The sequence below is a fragment of the Pseudorasbora parva genome, chromosome 4, assembly GCF_024679245.1.
Source record: "Pseudorasbora parva isolate DD20220531a chromosome 4, ASM2467924v1, whole genome shotgun sequence".
In the NCBI taxonomy this organism is placed as follows: Eukaryota; Metazoa; Chordata; class Actinopteri; order Cypriniformes; family Gobionidae; genus Pseudorasbora; species Pseudorasbora parva.
In genome coordinates, this window is record NC_090175.1 from 5,665,963 (window position 1) to 5,684,363 (window position 18,401).

At 38.6% G+C, this 18,401-nt stretch overlaps 2 protein-coding genes across 2 annotated transcripts in view; both read right to left on the reverse strand.

Moving 5' to 3' along the window:
* Window positions 1-7,645, reverse strand: part of LOC137072740 (B-cell receptor CD22-like) — a 39,657-nt gene extending 32,012 nt beyond the window's left edge. Inside the window, exon 1 of the mRNA XM_067440665.1 lies at window positions 6,784-7,645. Coding sequence (XP_067296766.1) covers window positions 6,784-6,853 — 70 coding nt within the window. The 5' untranslated portion in view covers window positions 6,854-7,645. The remainder of the gene's footprint in view (window positions 1-6,783) is intronic.
* LOC137073674 (carcinoembryonic antigen-related cell adhesion molecule 2-like) lies at window positions 1,113-3,447 on the reverse strand. The gene is made up of 2 exons (XM_067442381.1): window positions 1,489-3,447; window positions 1,113-1,390 (listed from the first exon to the last, which is right to left on the reverse strand). Exons 1-2 carry the CDS (start codon window positions 1,757-1,759, stop codon window positions 1,113-1,115), a joined length of 549 nt encoding a protein of 182 aa, XP_067298482.1. The 5' UTR covers window positions 1,760-3,447.
* Window positions 7,646-18,401: the final 10,756 nt, after the last annotated feature.

Below are 18,401 nucleotides of genomic sequence, written 5' to 3' on the forward strand. Positions count from 1 at the left end.
GTGACTAGGTTCATGAGCTTTTGGTTCAAACCTAACAGGTTCTATCTTTGTTTGAACCATTGTGGCCAGCGACTCGTCCATATTCCTCATCTATGGTTTGAAGTTGATCCAATGCAAATTGTGAATTCTGTGTGTTGATCAATTGCTGTTTGGTTCTTTTGTTTATTTCAGGAGCTGTACGCCTCCAGTGAGGGAAGCGTGCTGTTTGACCCTGTGGTGGTGGTGGTGTTTCTCTCACAGAGTGTTTTTGTGTCGTGACCAGTGTTGGGTGTAACTAGTTACTAAGTAATTAGTTACTGTAATTTAATTACTTTTTCCTTGAAAAAGTAAAGTAAGGGATTACTTTTATTTTTTCTGTAATTTAATTACAGTTACTTCTGATGTAATTGAACTAAATACTTTATACATAATTCAATAGTGGACTTAACATCAACATTTAAAGTTTAACTTTAAAAATGCATGTTTGTATGTATCCTTCTTACATTTGTAATACTTTAATCAGTTAATAAGAGTTTTTTTGTTGCTGTAGTTTTATATTATGTATTTGAATGAATTATGAACCGTTTCATGTCTAACCTTGAATTGCTTAACTCGAGGGTTGATTTAGAAAGTAATTAAAAAGTAATTAGTAATAAGTAATTAAATACTTTTTGGAGAGAGTAATTTGTACAGTAATCTAATTACACTATTGAAGATGTAATTAGTAACTAGTAATTAATTACTTTTTTAGAGTAACTTACCCAACACTGGTCGTGACCATTGCATCTCCCTCACTTTGTGTGTGTGTGTGTGTGTGTGTGTGTGTTTTGTGTGGAGCATACTTGGGCGAGTTGTGTGCCCTAAGATACTCACTGTGCAGCTAGCCACCCTACTGGTATGCTTCAGCCTGAAAAGTGTTTTATTCTCTTGATTTCATTTCTGTCTGGTCAACCGTTTAACATTTTTTTTAACTAGTATTATAGCAAAATAAAAGTGTTTTGTATTTATACCCCCGTCTCTTGTGTTTAGTGGAAACCAACATGTGTGCTTTATATTTGGGTCTAAATTTCCCCGTTCATAATGTGAGTCTTTACCAATTACCGCCCCGCCACACTAGCTTTTCAAAGACAACTTTAAAGAGAAATGATTGATCTGTACTCACACATGACATTGAGATAAACACCAGGCGATGTGTGAGTGTGTCCGTGTACAGCACAGCTATATCTGCCTGCATCCTCTCTTCTGACTGACTGCAGCAGGAGTTCATTGTTTCCGTCGCTTCTCTCAGTTAATGGCTGTGAGTTTCTGGACCAGATGAATGTTGCTCTGTCAGTCAGAGTGCAGCTGCTTTTACATGTCAGACGGACTGAATCTCCCTCTGTCACTCTCTCAGGAGACTCCACCTGAAGATCTGAACACAACACACACATTATATCTAGTGCTGCTGTCATACACTGATTATTATTCAACATAATGCACAGAAGAAGAGATAAACCTCATGAAACTCACCTGTGACAGTAAGAGTCACTCCTGGTTTACCAAGCCATCTCCCACCAGTTTTATCAGTGATGAATCTGAAATAGTACTCGTGTGAATCCTTCAGTGTCACATGACTCAGTCTGACGGTGCAGTTCTGCTGTTTATCTCCCAGATACTGAAGCCTCTGACTGTATTCAGGGTCCTCAGACAGATCTGGAGGCTCAGCATCCTTTCCAAGCTCTTTTGTCCAGAACGCTTTCATGATCTGATATCCAGTAGGGTATGTATAAGAGCATCTCATTATCACTGTTGAGTCCTTTAGTGCACAGATGTGTGAAGGACTGTAACTCACACGCCAACCAGCACTAGAAACCCCTGAAACACAGAATTCATCACATTATGAACATGTTTTATCAGTTACAATGAACCATTGAAAATGTATTTAATTTTTGTACAACTTGAAAACATTGACTCTTTATAAGAAATAAAAGCTCATCTTTTCAGAATTGAGTGATAATGAAGTGTGAAGTGTGAGAGTGTTGCAGAAAAGCAGGAATAAATGTACAGAGAGTGAAGAGAGAAGCAAGAGATAAGTCAAGAACAACACGATACACTCTCAGATAATGAAATATATAAAAAAAAACAGACTAGGAACATAATCAAAATACACAGTAGCATTAAAATGAGAGTCTTGTAGCTTTTAGTTATTGTCCATCAGCTCTGAGCTCATTTATATGCATGTGAACTGAAACATATTTAACACACACACACATTCACTTCTGAGAGCTGGAGCTAGAGGTCTTCACGGAGCACCCGAGACCCGTGGGTCGAGTCCCAATCTATTACTTTGGGTCGCGGGTCTGTTTAACGTTGTAGCCTATGTAATACGCCGATAGGACTCTGAGAACAGCTGGCCGTGAGAGTCAGCATGGCCTGTGTGTTTTGTGTAACTTGTGTAACAAATTGCTAAATTAGGATAAGAAAAGTGTGAGCCGGGAAATGAGATTTAGAAATATATTAAAAAAATTTTTTTTAAATAAACCAAACACTTTCTCTCTTTCGCTCGCGCTCTCTCAGCTGTTTATAAAGCGGGCCGATTTAATGCATGCGCGCGGTAATAATGTACTCCTGAATATATCTCAAATCAGCAACAAGACCTCAGATGAACTGTCACATAAATGTTTTCCGTGACGCTCAAATTGCGTAAAAAAGCTCATATTTCAGGTACTCCAGCTGACGCGAGTGCAGTCTCAAGCGCGTGTCATGTTTCTATGGCAACCCGAGCTTCCGCTGTGACTGTAAAAATAATGTGAATGAACCGTCTTGTTTAATCGTGAAGTTTTGGTTGTCAGACTCGGCTCACACAGATTATAGCAAATAAATAATGCTAACGTCAGCGGCCATGGCACTGAAACGAGCAATCGTTATTAGTTCAAAAGGGCAAACAGTCAAAGTTATTATGCGAGTTAACTCGAGTCGAAATGCAAATCTGCAAAGACGCATAAATCCATCACCGTGACATAAAGTGGACATTTACAGCTGAAATGATGAGAGAATAAAGCATGCTTGTGTAATGGGGTGAACCTTTTAGCTGAGTTTTCTGTTACGTGAGTGGATGGAGCTGGGCGGAAGTTAAGTTACGGCCGCTTTAAAAACGCGAGGATCTCTTACTTCCGTTTTTCCCTGGCACGGTATGCAGACTGCGTTCGTGTCGCGAGAGCTGTCTGTTTGCATTAAGCATTGAGCGCACATTTTGAAATTTGTGAAATTTGGCACACTCATAGAGGGCAGTCGGAGCTGTCACTATAGCAAATTTGGTGCCTCTAACTCAATCCCTCTAGCGCCACCACCTGTCCAAAATTTCACTCATGTTTATGCTGATAACTTTTGACCCCTAAGGGCTAGAAGCTAAATTCGTAAATTCCTCTGATTTCTTGGCTCAAGCCGATTCGATTGCACCATATGACGTCATTTTCTGTTATGCAAATTTTCCCACCAATTTCAATTACCGAACTCGTCCTAGATGGTTCATTCAATTTGCACAAAAATTTAACCAGATCATCTTCAGACCACGCCGACAGAAAATCTTGCAAATCATGTTGATTCGTCAAATCATTTTCGATAGACGCGCAAAAACATTTTACATAACGTTTGTGAAAACACACTTAAGGCAATATCTCCGCAACGCTTTATCGTATTCAAACCAAACTTGGTACATGTCATCACAAGCATGACCTGAGGCAAACATGCAGCGTTTTGGCACAGCGCAACCTACTGGTCCGGAGATACGAAAAATGCCTATTTTTGCTTATAACTTCTGAACCGTTTATCCAAAAATCTAAAATATTGTCACATGGTCTCTTTTGATTCCAGGCATCATGGCGAGTCGAATGATATCCAATTTTACCATGTCGGCCATTTTGGCTGTCAGCCATTTTGAATTATGTGCTAAAATGCTGTATTTTATGAACCCATGAACGGATTGTTACAAAACTTGGTATGGGTCATCACCACGATGCCCTGAAGTAGCCTGAGAAGTTTCGAAACAGCGCCACCTAGTGGCCACAACTTTGGGTGTGGTTGACATATTTTAATGGGAGTATGTTTTTTGGTCTCCTGAATCCTTGCCGAGTCCAACAATACCAGACTTGCCAGGCTTTGGCATATGGTTTGCGCAGTGTTGTAATTTAGCGCTTAAAAAAACATTTATTGATATCTTCGAAACCGCTAGTCCGATCGAGACGAAACCAGCCTCAGAAGTTCGGAAACATAGGTCGATAGCTAAAATGCCCAAATCTCAAAATATTGATAGTAATGGGTAGTAAAATCCAATCAAAGTCAGGTGTCAGTAATTTTTTATGTGTTTTTCATATAAATGTCTATAACTCCAAAACAAAATGAGATATTTTCACTAAACTTGACACACATATGTATGAGTTCACTATGAGGACACATAAACATTGGTGGGATTGTGCCTCTTGGTGGCGCTATAATAAAACAAAACATGAAATTCCCATTGACTTCAATGCAGTATTATGGTTTAAAATGCTAATGCTATAATTTACGAATGCATTAGCGTATCGTTACAAAACTCAGTATATGTCTTCCGCTCTATGTCCTGAAGATGCTCAAAAAGTTTTGGGGCAGCGAGACCTTGTGGTCAAAAGTTGTAATAAAATGTACAGAAATGCAAATAACTTTTGATTAAATTAACTCACTGTAATGAAACTGGTCATAATACATTCTATAACTCATGCCAAGAACATAGATACCAATTTTACCATATTTTACCTATCTGTCCTCCATTGTTAAAAACCTACTTTTTCAAACTCATCCTAGACCATTTGTCCGATTTTCACCAAAATTGAACCGTGTCGTCTTCAGACAATGCTGACAAATAGTTATGGATTTCATGTTGATACACAAAACAGTTTTCATATACCACTGCAACACTGAGTTGATAGCCTGACAAGCCAGACTCACATCAAGATGTTTGGTCTGGAAACTCACCATTGACAGCTCAATCCGAGGGGCGGATAAACGGTTGTCTTTCAAACTCCCTCTGCTCGTGATAGGATAGCGCTACAACCAACCAGAGCAATGAAGGTGAAGCAGAGCTTGTTGATAGATTAAACATTCACCGTATCCGGTCAGCTAAACTCCGAAAACATCTTCCCTTTTTAAGAATGACTTCAGTGCCGTTTTTTGTTCTTTTCTCAGAGGAAAGCTTAACTCCAAGTCTTCCAGAGTCGCAGTCAAAGCTGATTCGAAAGACCGCCGCCGTTCGCCAGTTTCTGTGTTTACTAGAAGCACGCAAACGCAACTCGGCCGTCGTCATTATGGCCCCGCCCGCCGACTCTATACACGATGTGATTGCCCCGTCCAGATTGTGAGGAATACAGCTCAGAAGGGTATTGAGAGTTCCTAGACGACACTTGCGGGCAGATTAAATTTGCTGCCGCTAGGGTGCGTCTAGATTTCTAGGCTACTGAGTTGAGCCATGATGCAAACATTACTCTAAAGGCTGTATCTCTGCAATGCTTTGACATATTGACACCAAACTTTGCATGTGTCATTGTCCCCTCAATTTGACTACACCACATTAGTTTCGTAAAAGTGCCACCTATTGGTCGAAACTGACAAACCATTAAATCATTAATATTGACTGTATTTAAAATTGTACTGCTATTTTGTCTAAAATCAACTTAATAGGTCTGTAATGGCTCATTGTTGCAGTTAGTTTGACACTTCCAGCCATGCTGGCATGTCTTGTCTTCTTATTTGCGCTTGGCCCCAATAATGGCTGCTTGCAGCTATATTTTTTACATTTATTTATTTTGTTTGATTGTGGTTTTGGTTGTTTATTCTGAGTGGGGTTAATTTTGGTTGTTTTATTCATTTGTATGAAGGTGATAATTGAGGTTATTGTTTGAATTGAATTGTTTTGGATTACTTTTCTTTTCCTCCCTTCACTAATGTTGAATTGTCCTATGTCCTATTGCTATTTAAGATACTCTTATAGGTGACCACTGGATGGTATCAGAATATTCTTTTAATTAAAAATGATTTGTATTTGTATATTTTCTTTTGAAGTCTTGTCTTTTGTATGATTATTCTTTTAAACATTTGTGTGTACATTGAAGATTGGTTGTGCACACCTCTGTTTGTTCTTTCCATTTTTTTGGAAAACCTGTAAGTGTGAATATTCATAATTTATCTGATATCTTAGGCGGTGCTGACCTCCGCTCACACTTGGAAAAAACAGAGTGAAATATTATAATAAATCACAAACAGGCACAAGGTAGGGAGAAGACGATAACGTTGGGTAGGCTGAGACAAAGTTATTTTTCGCAGCTTGTTTAATAACTTGTTAAGAACAGTTTTTAGTGGAATATGAGATAGTTTTGTCCAGTCGGGTCTGTGTCTTCCCGCCGGGTTCGTTCCAGCTATCAAATAATAGACGGGTCTATGTCAGTTCTGGGTACTATATTTTTGGACTTTCTTGGATCTGCATGGGTCTGGTTTTGAAATAATAGACGGGTCCGGGTCTACACAATAAAAATCATGATCTGGTGCTACAGTGACTTATGTCCAAACAAAAGCTCTGAACAATGAGAAAGTCCCTCCCCTTAAACCACATGACTAGAAGAAAAAGGGACAAGACAACATTTCTAAAAGGGACAAGCGTTTGACACATTCAACCCAAACTTCCTGTTTCAAAGAGAAATATGTGAGTGCAGGACAGAAGGAATTGTTGATCAGCCGCTCATGAGGCCTTTAGTAAAACATCAGAGTGTTTGTAATGTGAATGTAACAGAGACTCACCGTGAATCATGAGCAGAAAGATCAGAGGAAGAGGAGGAGCCATTCTGACCGACATCAGCATAAAATACATCTATAATACAGCATTAAACATCACTCATATACTCATAAACAGTGTGTGTTCATCACCCTAAACAGCTCTTAGTGTTAGTGAGATCTTTGCACATCTGGAGATTATTAATGCTCAACATCAGTGTGTGTGAATGAACTGATCATTAGATGAACAGAAGATATTTCTCATGTCAGGAATCATGTGTTATATGAGCTTCATCTATAGAAATAATCATCAGTTTTCATTTAAGTAAGAGTGTGTTTGTCTTACCGTGGTGAAGCTCATCAGATCAACAGCAACTGAACGACTGACGGTTTAACACATGTTCTTTTAGCTTTAGGTTAAAGGCTGGTGTGTGGTTAACACTGTTTATTGATGTCTGCTGCCAGGAATTATCACTGTCCCTCCCTCAACAAGAGAACAACATCACTGAACTAAACCTAAGTAAAGAACAATAATGATCTTTTTTCTTTAATGCTGTGTTCGAAATCACCCATACCCTCATTCCCTACATTACGCCACTGACATAGTCCACTTGATGAAGTGAATGAAAACGAGTGAGAGAATTCAGACACAGAGTGGCTGCCACTTTCATAGTTTCTGCTTGCTGTTTAATATTTATTTAAAATGTAGCAAACTGGCAGCTCCAGTAGTAATGAAAATATTCATCTTGGACTCTGGAAACTAACATCTGTAAACGGTAATTACACAATTGAATAAGGACCTGGTTTAACTTCTGTGATTGTCAAACAAATAAAGACCTCCAAGATCACATGGGTTCTGCCAGTTGTCTTGAGCCATCTCAGCGAGCCTAAAAAATGTTAAAAGAGGAAGCAGCTTCATTCTCAAAATGTGAGAATGACATAGGTTGCATCGAAAAGCTGCATCTAGCCATTTCACTTAAAGACACCACTCCTGTTGCATGCACTTACCAGTCAGTGCCAAAACCTCTCTACCAAGAAATGAAAAACTACCTGCATGATCTCATTGCACAAGGATGGCTGCAGAAATCAAACTCACCATATGCCTCACCTGTTGTATGCGTCCGAAAAAAAGACAGCAGCTTACGGTTGTGCATTGATTACAGACAGCTAAACCATAAAACTCATCCTGATCGACAACCCATTCCCCGTGTGCAAGACATAATGGACAGTTCGAGGAGGAACTTCTGGTTTTTGCTTCTTGACCAAGGAAAAGCGTATCATCAGGGCTTCATGGCTAAGGAGAGTCGACCATTAACAGCCTTTGTAACACCGTGGAGCTTGTATGAGCGGATCAGGATACCTTTTGGCGTAATGAATGCTCCTTCGGCTTTTCAGCACTGCATGGAGGAGTGCCTGGATAAGCTAAGGGATAACATCTGTGTTCCCTATCTGGATGACACGTTAGTTTTCAGTAACACCTTTGAACATCACGTCGAGGATGTGAGAAAAGTCTTGCAAAGATTGAGGCAGCACGGAATATCAGAACAGGCTGCACAACTCCTGGTTCAAGCTCTTGTTCTCTCCAGACTGGACTATTGTAATGCTCTTCTGGCTGGGCTTCCAGCATGCACTATCAAACCCTTGCAGCTGATCCAGAATGCAGCGGCGAGAGTGGTCTTTAACGAGCCGAAGAGAGCGCATGTTACGCCTCTCTTCATCAAACTGCACTGGTTGCCAATGGCTGCTCGCATCAAATTCAAGGCTCTAGTTCTCGCCTACAAAACAACCACTGGTTCTGCACCATTATACCTAAACTCACTTGTTCAGACTTACACACCCTCCAGAAGCTTGCGTTCTGCGAATGAGCGGCGCCTCGTGGTTCCTTCCCAAAGAGGCATGAAATCGCTCTCACGGACATTTTCCTGGACCGTTCCCACCTGGTGGAATGACCTGCCGATCTCAATTCGTGCTGCCGAGTCTGTAGCAATTCTTAGAAAACATCTTAAGACACATCTTTTCCAATTGCACTTTTCCTATTGCACTTGACCAATACAGAATAGCACTTACTGATCATATCTACGTCTCTCATCCGGATTTGTGCCTTCAGGCGGGTATGTTACATAGTTATCATAGCTACCAAAACCCAGTGTTCTGTATTTTGCGTACGTGAGTTTTTGCTGTCGATGGCTATTGCTGCGCGTTTAGCTAGAATGCCATACAAAACCAACCCATTGGGCCACTGAATCCGCATTAACGACAACAGTTGGGGCATCAGCCTTAGTCCTAATGGGTTGTTATCTTAGCTATCCAAACCCAGTGTTCTGTATTTTGCGAACGTGAGTTTTTGTTGTTGATGGCTATTGTTGCGCGTTTAGCTAGAATGCCATACAAAACCAACCCATTGGGCCACTGAATCCGCATTAACGACAACAGTTGGGGCATCAGCCTTAGTCCTAATGGGTTGTTATCTTAGCTATCCAAATCCAGTGTTCTGTATTTTCCGTACGTGAGTATTTGTTGTAGCTGGCTATAAAAAAAAAAAAAAAAAAAAAAAAAAAAAAAAAAAAAAAAACAGTTGTGTACTCTGCTAATTAATTGAGATTTCTTACAGCTCTTACAGGTTGTTGGCTTTGTTTGTTTCGTTGCTTCTATTGCTCTACCCTTTTTTTGTAAGTCGCTTTGGATAAAAGCGTCTGCTAAATGATTAAATGTAAATGTAAATGGAATACAGCTAAAGCCTAGTAAATATGAACTATTTAAGCGTGAAGTGAGGTACCTTGGAGGATTGTGTCTGCAGAAGGGAGCAATATGGATCCGGGTGATACAGCTGCTGTGACAAACTTGAAAGAGAAGAGACCTAGTACAGTTGAGCAACTGAGGCCAGCCATGGGCCTGTTGAGTTACTATCGACAGTATATAAAAGATTTCTCCCGGATTGCGGGACCCTTGTACGACTTGCTGAAACAAACTGAGACAGTGTAAAGTGTGGAAGTGTAAAGACACAAAGAACCAACAGTGGAAAGAAAAGAAAAGGGGAGTACCTTCTCAGACACCAATTGTATGGACAGACAAGCACCAAGAGATACTGGAGGGACTGATAGACTGTCTGGTTGAGCCACATGTTCTTGCATTTCCTGATTTCTCACAGCCATTCGTACTTCATACCGACGCTTCAAATCAGGGACTTGGAGCTGTGTTGTATCAAAAACAAGACGGAAAGCTTAGAGTCATCGCGTATGGTTCCCAAACATTGACAGCTGCAGAAAATAAGTACCACCTTCACTCAGGCAAACTGGAGTTCTTGGCCTTAAAGTAGGCTGTCACCGAAATTTGTAAGGATTATCTGTACTATGCCCCCACATTCACGGTGTATAGTGATAATAATCCGCTCACCTATGTCCTGACCAGTGCAAAGCCAGTGCATACATAAATTAAAAGTTTCACTCTAAAGAAAGAAAAATTAAGAAACACTAAACAGAGTAATGTCGGGACAACATCTATTTTCGAAGGGGAGAGTGTGGTGGTTACAAAAATAAATGCATAATAAATATGTGAAATGTGGGCTTCTGCCAGGCAGCACAGTCGTCAGAAGGACGAGCTGAGTTAAGGCTGCTTTCGCCAGGGTTAATGAGCGCTGAGCGCCTGGGTCTCACACCTCCGAAACCTACTTGCTTCCATAAACCATGCAACATAAACGGACCCGTTTGACATGTTGCCTAGCACCCTATGCACTCCGTTCACTGCCCAACAAGCGAGAAGGGTATTCCTGCACAACCGGAGGCTGCAGTTTCAGGACCCTGGTTCTAAGACCGCAGTTCTAGGACCCTAGTTTTTTGTGACAGCACCCCCTACCGAATTGAATCACCAAAACACTAATTTAAGATGGACGATGGACACCGATCAGACTGTGAGTACCGATATTCAATCAAGTTTTATTTTATAACGTTTAAATGAAACAAAATAGCCAAAGTGAGAGCTACTATGAATTAATAATTAATTCAGACGAATTAAGAATTTGTGTGCTAGTTTTATTAATTACTATGATGTTCTTGATCATGGTGTGGCTGAGATTTGTTAAATCCTTTTTGATTTTTAATGACTATAATACATCTAGCCAGCTGCCAGCACATTAATTAAACTTAAAAAGATGACAAACGCATGTTGTTGTAAAGGTGTGTACGATTACCCGTATCTTACTGTAAGTTCAGCCATTTATACTTTGGAATACGTTCTTATAGCCTGTACTGATATATTTTTGCTGTGAAGGATTAAAACGATTAAAATTAATCCTTTAATTTTTTTTTAATAATTTTTCTGTATGAATCTTGCACAAATGTTTTTTTGTTATCCTTGGAGCTGGACTGAAAAGACTGGGCATAACATTGCAGTGATTAATAAATGCATATTTAGCTACTCCAAACAAATATTATTATATTCAATTTTGTATATCATGTAAATTTCATAATGTAAACGAGATGGCAATGGCTTTTGACATGTACGTTACCTTTTTTTTTTGCTTTTAGGGATTGCCACGCCATCACTGTGGAAATGACTGCGGGATAAAGTCTCAGTGTTTTTTTTTTTTTTTTTTTTAATATATATTAGTATATGCTAATATAGTATCTGTCAATGTCACACATCTTTCAGATGGACATGCCTTTCATCAGGAAGTGGTGTTGTCTTCTTCTGATGGAGCGCTTCAAAATAGAAGGGTATTATAACAATATATATTTGTATATTCATCTCTGTAACACTTGATGGTTTTTATAACTTGTGCAGTTTTTTTAATTTTATTTTTTTTATCTACAGTTAATTTTGTGTCATGGCTCATTTATCAAAATCACCATGTTCACCAGATTAGTATAATGACTGTCAGTCATCATCCATTTAGCTAAGTAAGGTGTATAGGAAATGTTTACAGTAGTTGCCTTATGCTGTATGCAGCTTCAACTGTAAAGTACCATGGTCTCTATTGGTGGGTATTGCTCTTATATACTTACAAATTTGGAGTTTGGACTTAGACATCAGTAACATTAATATTCTGTTTGCCTTTCTCCCTCTACAACTCCAACAGGATTACTTAATACACGATCACTCTCCACTAAAGGACCTCTGGTGTATGACCTGCTGTCTGACCATAAGTTTGACTTCCTCTCTCTAACTGAGACATGGCAGAAACCAGGTGACTTTTTTCATTTAAACCAGTCTGTTCCCCCAGGATATGGTTACGTAAGTCAATCACGTGATACGGGACGTGGAGGGGGAGTGGCAATACTTTATAAAGAGAAATTTAAAGTATCTCAGTTAACTTTGCCATCATATTCTTCTTTTGAATTAATTGCCTTAAAAATTAATGGGGCGATTCCAACCATCCTCACAAACATTTACCGTCCTCCGAAAAGCAATAATGCCTTTTTAACTGAACTCTCAGAACTCTTGACTTATCTATCTTCCATGTCTCCAAATGTTATTATGTTGGGTGATTTTAACATTCATGTAGATAATGTCAGTAATGCACTTACAAGTGAATTTCTATCATGTTTGGATTGCTTTGGTATGCAACAATTTAACACTCTGCCCACTCACACTAAGGGGCATACTCTTGATCTTGTATGTTGTTCAGGTACAGCACCTTATAATTGCAGTGTTTCTGACCTGTCCATATCTGATCACCTGTTGGTGTCTTTTTATGCCCAACTGGCAGTGCCTACTCTTGCTGATGAACTTGCCATCTTCTCCTGTAAATCTGATTTCTCTAATGTTGATGAACTAGTTACGAACTAGTTACATATTACAATAATGGACTGAACATGATTTTAGATGACTTTGCACCTGTGAAAACTCGAACTATTTCATTTGTACATTCAGCTCCTTGGTTTACACCTGAACTACGTGAACTTGAATCTAAAGGCCGTAGATTAGAGAGGTTGTACGTTAGATCTGGCCTTACTGTTCATAAAGAAATGTATGCTGAACATATTCAAATGTACAAAAATGCACTGTCCAAAGCGAAATCTGATCACTACTCCAACATAATTGGAGTAAGTAATGGAAATCCCAGGTCTCTTTTCTCTGTGGTAAACAATATTCTGCGACCTCCTGATTCTTTGCCATCTGATGTGTATTCCACAGAATTATGTGATCGCTTTATGAGTTTTTTTTGAGTCTAAGGTTAATAATGTACATCAGCAGTTACTTAATGGTACTTTCTATCATGACTCCTGTCAATTTATTTCTCATGCACCTCCCCACTCTGTTTTCTCTACCTTTACTCTACCAACTACTTTAGAGATAGTGAATCTGATAAATAAATCTAAATCGTCGACTAGTCAGTTAGACCCTCTACCAACTGTTTTAGTGAAAGCATGTTTACCAGCCCTGTCTCCACTGATTACTCAAATTGTTCATGCTTCACTTAGATATGGTTCAGTACCTCCATCTCTTAAATCTGCTATTATTACTCCCATACTTAAGAAACCAGGGTCTGATCCACTTAATTTTGATAATTTCCGCCTAATTTCAAATTTACCATTTATCTCTAAGGTAGTGGAAAAGTGTGTTTCAATTCAAATTCATGAATATCTCTTAAAAAATAATTTGTATGAACAATTTCAATCTGGCTTCCGTCCTCATCACAGCACTGAGACTGCTCTTGTCAGGATAACCAATGATTTATTGCTGGCAGCTGACTCTGGGCTGTTAACCATACTTGTCCTTCTTGACTTAAGCGCTGCCTTTGATACTGTTTCACATAAGATTCTTCTCGATAGGTTAGCGTCTATTGGGATTGCTGGCACGGCTCTGTCTTGGTTTGGGTCATATCTATCGGGACGCACTCAGCATATTCAATTAAAAAGTTTTAAATCAAGAACATCTACAGTCACTTCTGGTGTTCCCCAGGGTTCTGTTTTGGGCCCACTTCTTTTTATTATTTATCTGCTTCCTCTTGGTTCCATTTTGAGAAAACATGGTATTCATTTTCATTGTTATGCGGATGACACCCAACTTTACCTGTCTGCCAAACCAACTGATTCTTTTCCACCACCATCGTTGAACAGCTGTTTAGCTGAAATTAAAGATTGGCTTTCAGCCAACTTTTTGAAACTAAATAGTAACAAAACCGAGGCTTTACTTGTTGGCACTAGATCCGTTTTATCAAAAGCTAATTGTTTTTCTTTGTACATTGATAATAACGCAATCTGTCCTTCCTCACAGGTTAAAAGTTTGGGTGTTATCATGGATAGCACACTATCCTTTGACACTCATATTAATCATATTACACGGACTGCATACTTCCATTTGCGTAATATCAATCGTCTCCGTCCTTTTCTGTCAACTGATAATACAGCCGTTCTTATTCATGCATTAGTCACTTCACGTATAGACTATTGCAATGCTCTTCTCACAGGTGTTCCTTTGAAATTGCTATGTAAGTGTAGCAGTATGCACGTTGTTGGTAGGAGGAGTCTCCTTATTTGGTAGCATATAAGAGTGGTCACAATGACGCTATGTGTGTGCGTCTTCCTCCACGTTTGTGAGCAAGCCACCGTACTTCCGGCGGGGCGTGTGTGTACGTCTGAGAGGTAGGAACTGCTGTCCGAGATTGCGTTGTGATCTGTTTTGTTTGGCCAGCATACAGGGTTTCAGGGTTTTATTTCGTTAAAGGGTGGACTGAGGAGCTTTTCGGGATGCCTTCGGCAACAGCCGTTTCTATGGAAACCCGTGCAACCCGCATTTTCTGTGTTATATGAGTCGCCAAATAACAGGTAGGCTTGGGTTTTTGGTTTAAGTGTATCAATGTTGGGGGCTTGGACGTTAAACCTGTTTTATGCTGTCTTAAACTACAGGTTTAGGTCAACGTGCAAAGGACGTTGCAGTGGGCTTTTGGTCTTATCCAAACGGTCGTTTGAATTCTGCGTTTCTGCTCTGCTTTACATCATCGGCACTTTTATACTGATTTCTATTGCTCTTGGGACATGAGGGGAGCGAGTGCGCGATCCACTGCTGCATTAAATCGGCGTATCCACTCGTCTGTTGCAGTTTGAGGGGTTCGCTGCACCATAGCGTTTCATTCTTTTTTTTACATGTGCATGTCTGTAGCATTTTCAGTGGTACAGGATCAGCTGACCCGCCGTTCTGGGCCTGTGACGTGGTGCTTCGACTTTTAGTGAAACTCAACACTCGTGAGTAACAAAAGTGACTCAAAGCCATGAATGGCTTGCAATAAACAGTCAGCCATTTAACTGTCACCAGTCGTTTGATTGTCTTTGTGTTTACTTTGGTTGCAATTAAATTATATTGCTTTATATGTTTATTTTGATGTACGTTGTTTATATGCATATCTGTTTATTAATCTGATTTTCAAGTGGTTTATTGTGTGTGTGGTTCAAATTATCTTTTCTGTGATTTGTTTCCAGTCCACCAATAAGTGTGGTTGTTGAATGCGGCACCTCCGATGGGTTGGACTGGTTTTTGTGAATTTAGTTATTTTCTTGTGAATTTAGTTTTCCATCATTTGTATGATTTATGATTGTTTTTGTTTTTTTCTAAATTGTCCTTTTTTTGATGTTCATTTTTTTTCCCTTCAGAATTGAGGCAGCTAGCTGCAGATGACCAGCATCTTCCTGTGTTGTGGTGGTGGGTTTCCTTCCTGAGTGCCGTGTTCACAGTGAGGTGTGCTGTGGTGTGAGTGTGCACGTATGATCGCTGTGTTCATCCTGCTTGGGAGTGTTCGCCTCCAATTCTGAAGTGGTATTTTTTTTGTTGTTGTCCTTTTTGATTAGTGTTTGTGTGTTGAAATCGTTAATGGGTTTTAAATAAAGTTATCTTTTTGTACTCAACCCATGTCTGATACCTGACTCAGCCGTAACGAACCTGTGAGCTTTGCTCACAATTATTAAGGATTGTTCCCCGGGAATGAGATCACTCGGGGTGGCGTAGTTGGTGTTTATGTAAATCTTTATTTCGGGGTCTATTTATATCCAGGTCTGGCGTCCTGTAGAAAGGTATTGAACCCCTCTGCGAACATTCATTTATAATTGCCACATAAGCTTCAGTTGGTTCAAAATTCTGCAGCACGTGTTCTTTCTAGATCACCTTCTTTTGAGCACATCTCTCCAGTTCTTCAGCAATTGCACTGGCTTCCGGTAAAATATCGAGTTGAATTTAAGATCTTGCTACTTACTTACAAGGCACTTCATAATCTTGCACCCCAATACCTTACTGATCTTCTCCATGTTTACACTCCATCACGTGCTCTCAGATCTTCATCTTCAATTTCTCTTGTGGTACCACGGATTCGACTAACTACCATGGGTGCCAGATCATTTAGTTATGCTGCCCCCCCCCCGTTTATGGAACTCCCTTCCTCTTGATGTTCGTAACAGCGATTGTTTATTGACTTTTAAAACGCGTCTTAAGACATATCTTTTTATACAGGCTTTTTTATAATGTTTTTTACTGAGTCTTGACTGCACTTTTCTTTCATTTTTTTTATTTTTTATTTTTTTTACATACTATCTATTGTATATGCGGAGTGTTCGTTGTGTGTTTTGTGCAGTGTTCTGTATTTTCATTGTGAGGTGTCCTTGGGTGTCATGAAAGGCGCCTTTAAATAAAATGCATTATTATTATTATTATTATTAACAGTGCTCAAGTGTTAAATCGGATATCCATTCCGTCTGTGCAGCAACTGATGAAAAAAGGGGTCTTTTTGGTGCTGTTGTTATTGCAAAAATGACATAAATATATATTCTTCAATCATTCTTGAGTCTTGTCTTGCCTCTCTACAACCTTTAAAATATCTGACTGTAATTTAGTGACTGCATATAGCCTATTGATTCCATCTTTATTTTACCTGATAGTGAACTAATTAGTTAAACTTAAGGAGGTTAATCAATATAGAGTATAATTCGAGAAAATAAGATTTAAGGTACTCAACTTTTTTTTTAAAGCTTGATATACATTTTTCATTTATATTTTGTGTAAATTAATTTGTTTAAATGTATAATTGTGTATCATAGCAGGCATTACACACTTTGTAATTAACCTCTGATGAACTTTGAATATAAAAAAATCACATAAAATATACTCCTGAGATTAAATATCTTGATACTATGTAGGCTACTAACTAAACCACCTGGGTCCTAGAATTGCGGTCCTGAAACTGCAGCCTCCGGTTGTGCAGGAATATACTACTGCAACAAGCTTTAAATAAACTCAAGAAAAGTTATGTAGAAGTAATATTTGTATTTTAATATTTGTAATTGTTGAAATGTTGTTCATGTCAGACATTGTCAGTAGACTTTTTTTTTAATCAACATGAAAATAGATGCATGAACTTAAATTAATTTAAGTGCATTGTAAAAAAAATTAACATTCATTGCTGTAAATGTAATTATTGAGTTTAAATATTATCATAAACTTAGTATTTGTGTATTTATTTGTATTGTTCATTTTATACTTGTTATTGTTATTCTCTGATTTACACATGTTGAGCTGTATTTACAATGCTTTGTATTCATCATTTTTATTGTATTATACTTGAAATGTCTCTACTTGAACTAAATAATAAAATAAAAAATTATTTAAAAACAAATTATTATTTTAAAGATAAAAATGTCTCCTAACACTATTAAAGTCATACTAATTTTGTACTTTCATTTAAAGTAGGCTACATACAAACTAAAAGTAATATTATTTTTATAACTATGGTACAGCAAATGTTTTTGCTGTATAAAGGCATACATATACGCGTTTGATCAAACACTCACCATGTAATATAAAATGAAGTAAAACCGCTTTTTAAGTGACATTAATCAAGTAAGCAAAACAAACAACATTTTATCCAAAAAAAAAAAAAAAACATTTATTCAATAGTCATTTTTACAATTAAGTTTTTTAAAACATCAGTTGAATTTGTCATCAAAGGCTTGTGTTCAAGTCAAAACTCATTCCTCCACTAATTCATACTATAGTAAAACTAAGGTTACTGCTGATTGGCCAACGCAGTCGCCAGGAGGAAGCTCCTTTGACCAATGAGAAACCTCTCACCTCCTGCCACACCCCTACCTCTTGCCACGCCCATTACTCCAAGTTGCAGCTACCCGTCTCATTCTCACTGTAAAAAACAGTTACAGCCACCAGAGAAAAATGTATGCTAAAAAGTCAAGGATCAGGAGCCCAACTAAAGCAAACACTGATCTCCATAATGGTGACTTCAAACAGAACTATTATTTTCAATAAATCATCAACATCTAAACCTCTGTTAATTCTCAATAAGAGCTTCTGTAGTCGTCTGACAGAAATAAAGTCAGTCTGGTTAGTAATGTGTGAAGCTGGTAATGCTGTTTGTGGAGTTGTTTAATCCTCTGATGAGATCTTCAGAGATTTAATGTCTTCTTTTATCTTCAGTTGATTTCATCTAAAGCTGTGGCTGAAGTCAGTTGTAGTTCTTGTGTTTCTCTGTCCTTCAGTAATGCTGATTGCTATCATTCGGTGTCTTCAATAATGCTCAATCATTACTTAATTAATCACTTAATTATCTCATTAACTCTGACACTAAATCCGTTTCACACTTAACAGTCTGTAGTGTGCACACTGAGCAGTGTTCACTTCATCTGGGCTAAACCATGCGGGACCTAAAT

Excerpts from the sequence above, each read along its gene's own strand:
- LOC137073674 (XM_067442381.1), bottom strand. The coding sequence starts at position 1,759 with ATGAGATGCTCTTATACATACCCTACTGGATATCAGATCATGAAAGCG. Across the intron at positions 1,391-1,488 it reads AGTGACTCTTACTGTCACAG|ATCTTCAGGTGGAGTCTCCT; the intron begins GTGAGTTTCATG and ends TGTTGTGTTCAG.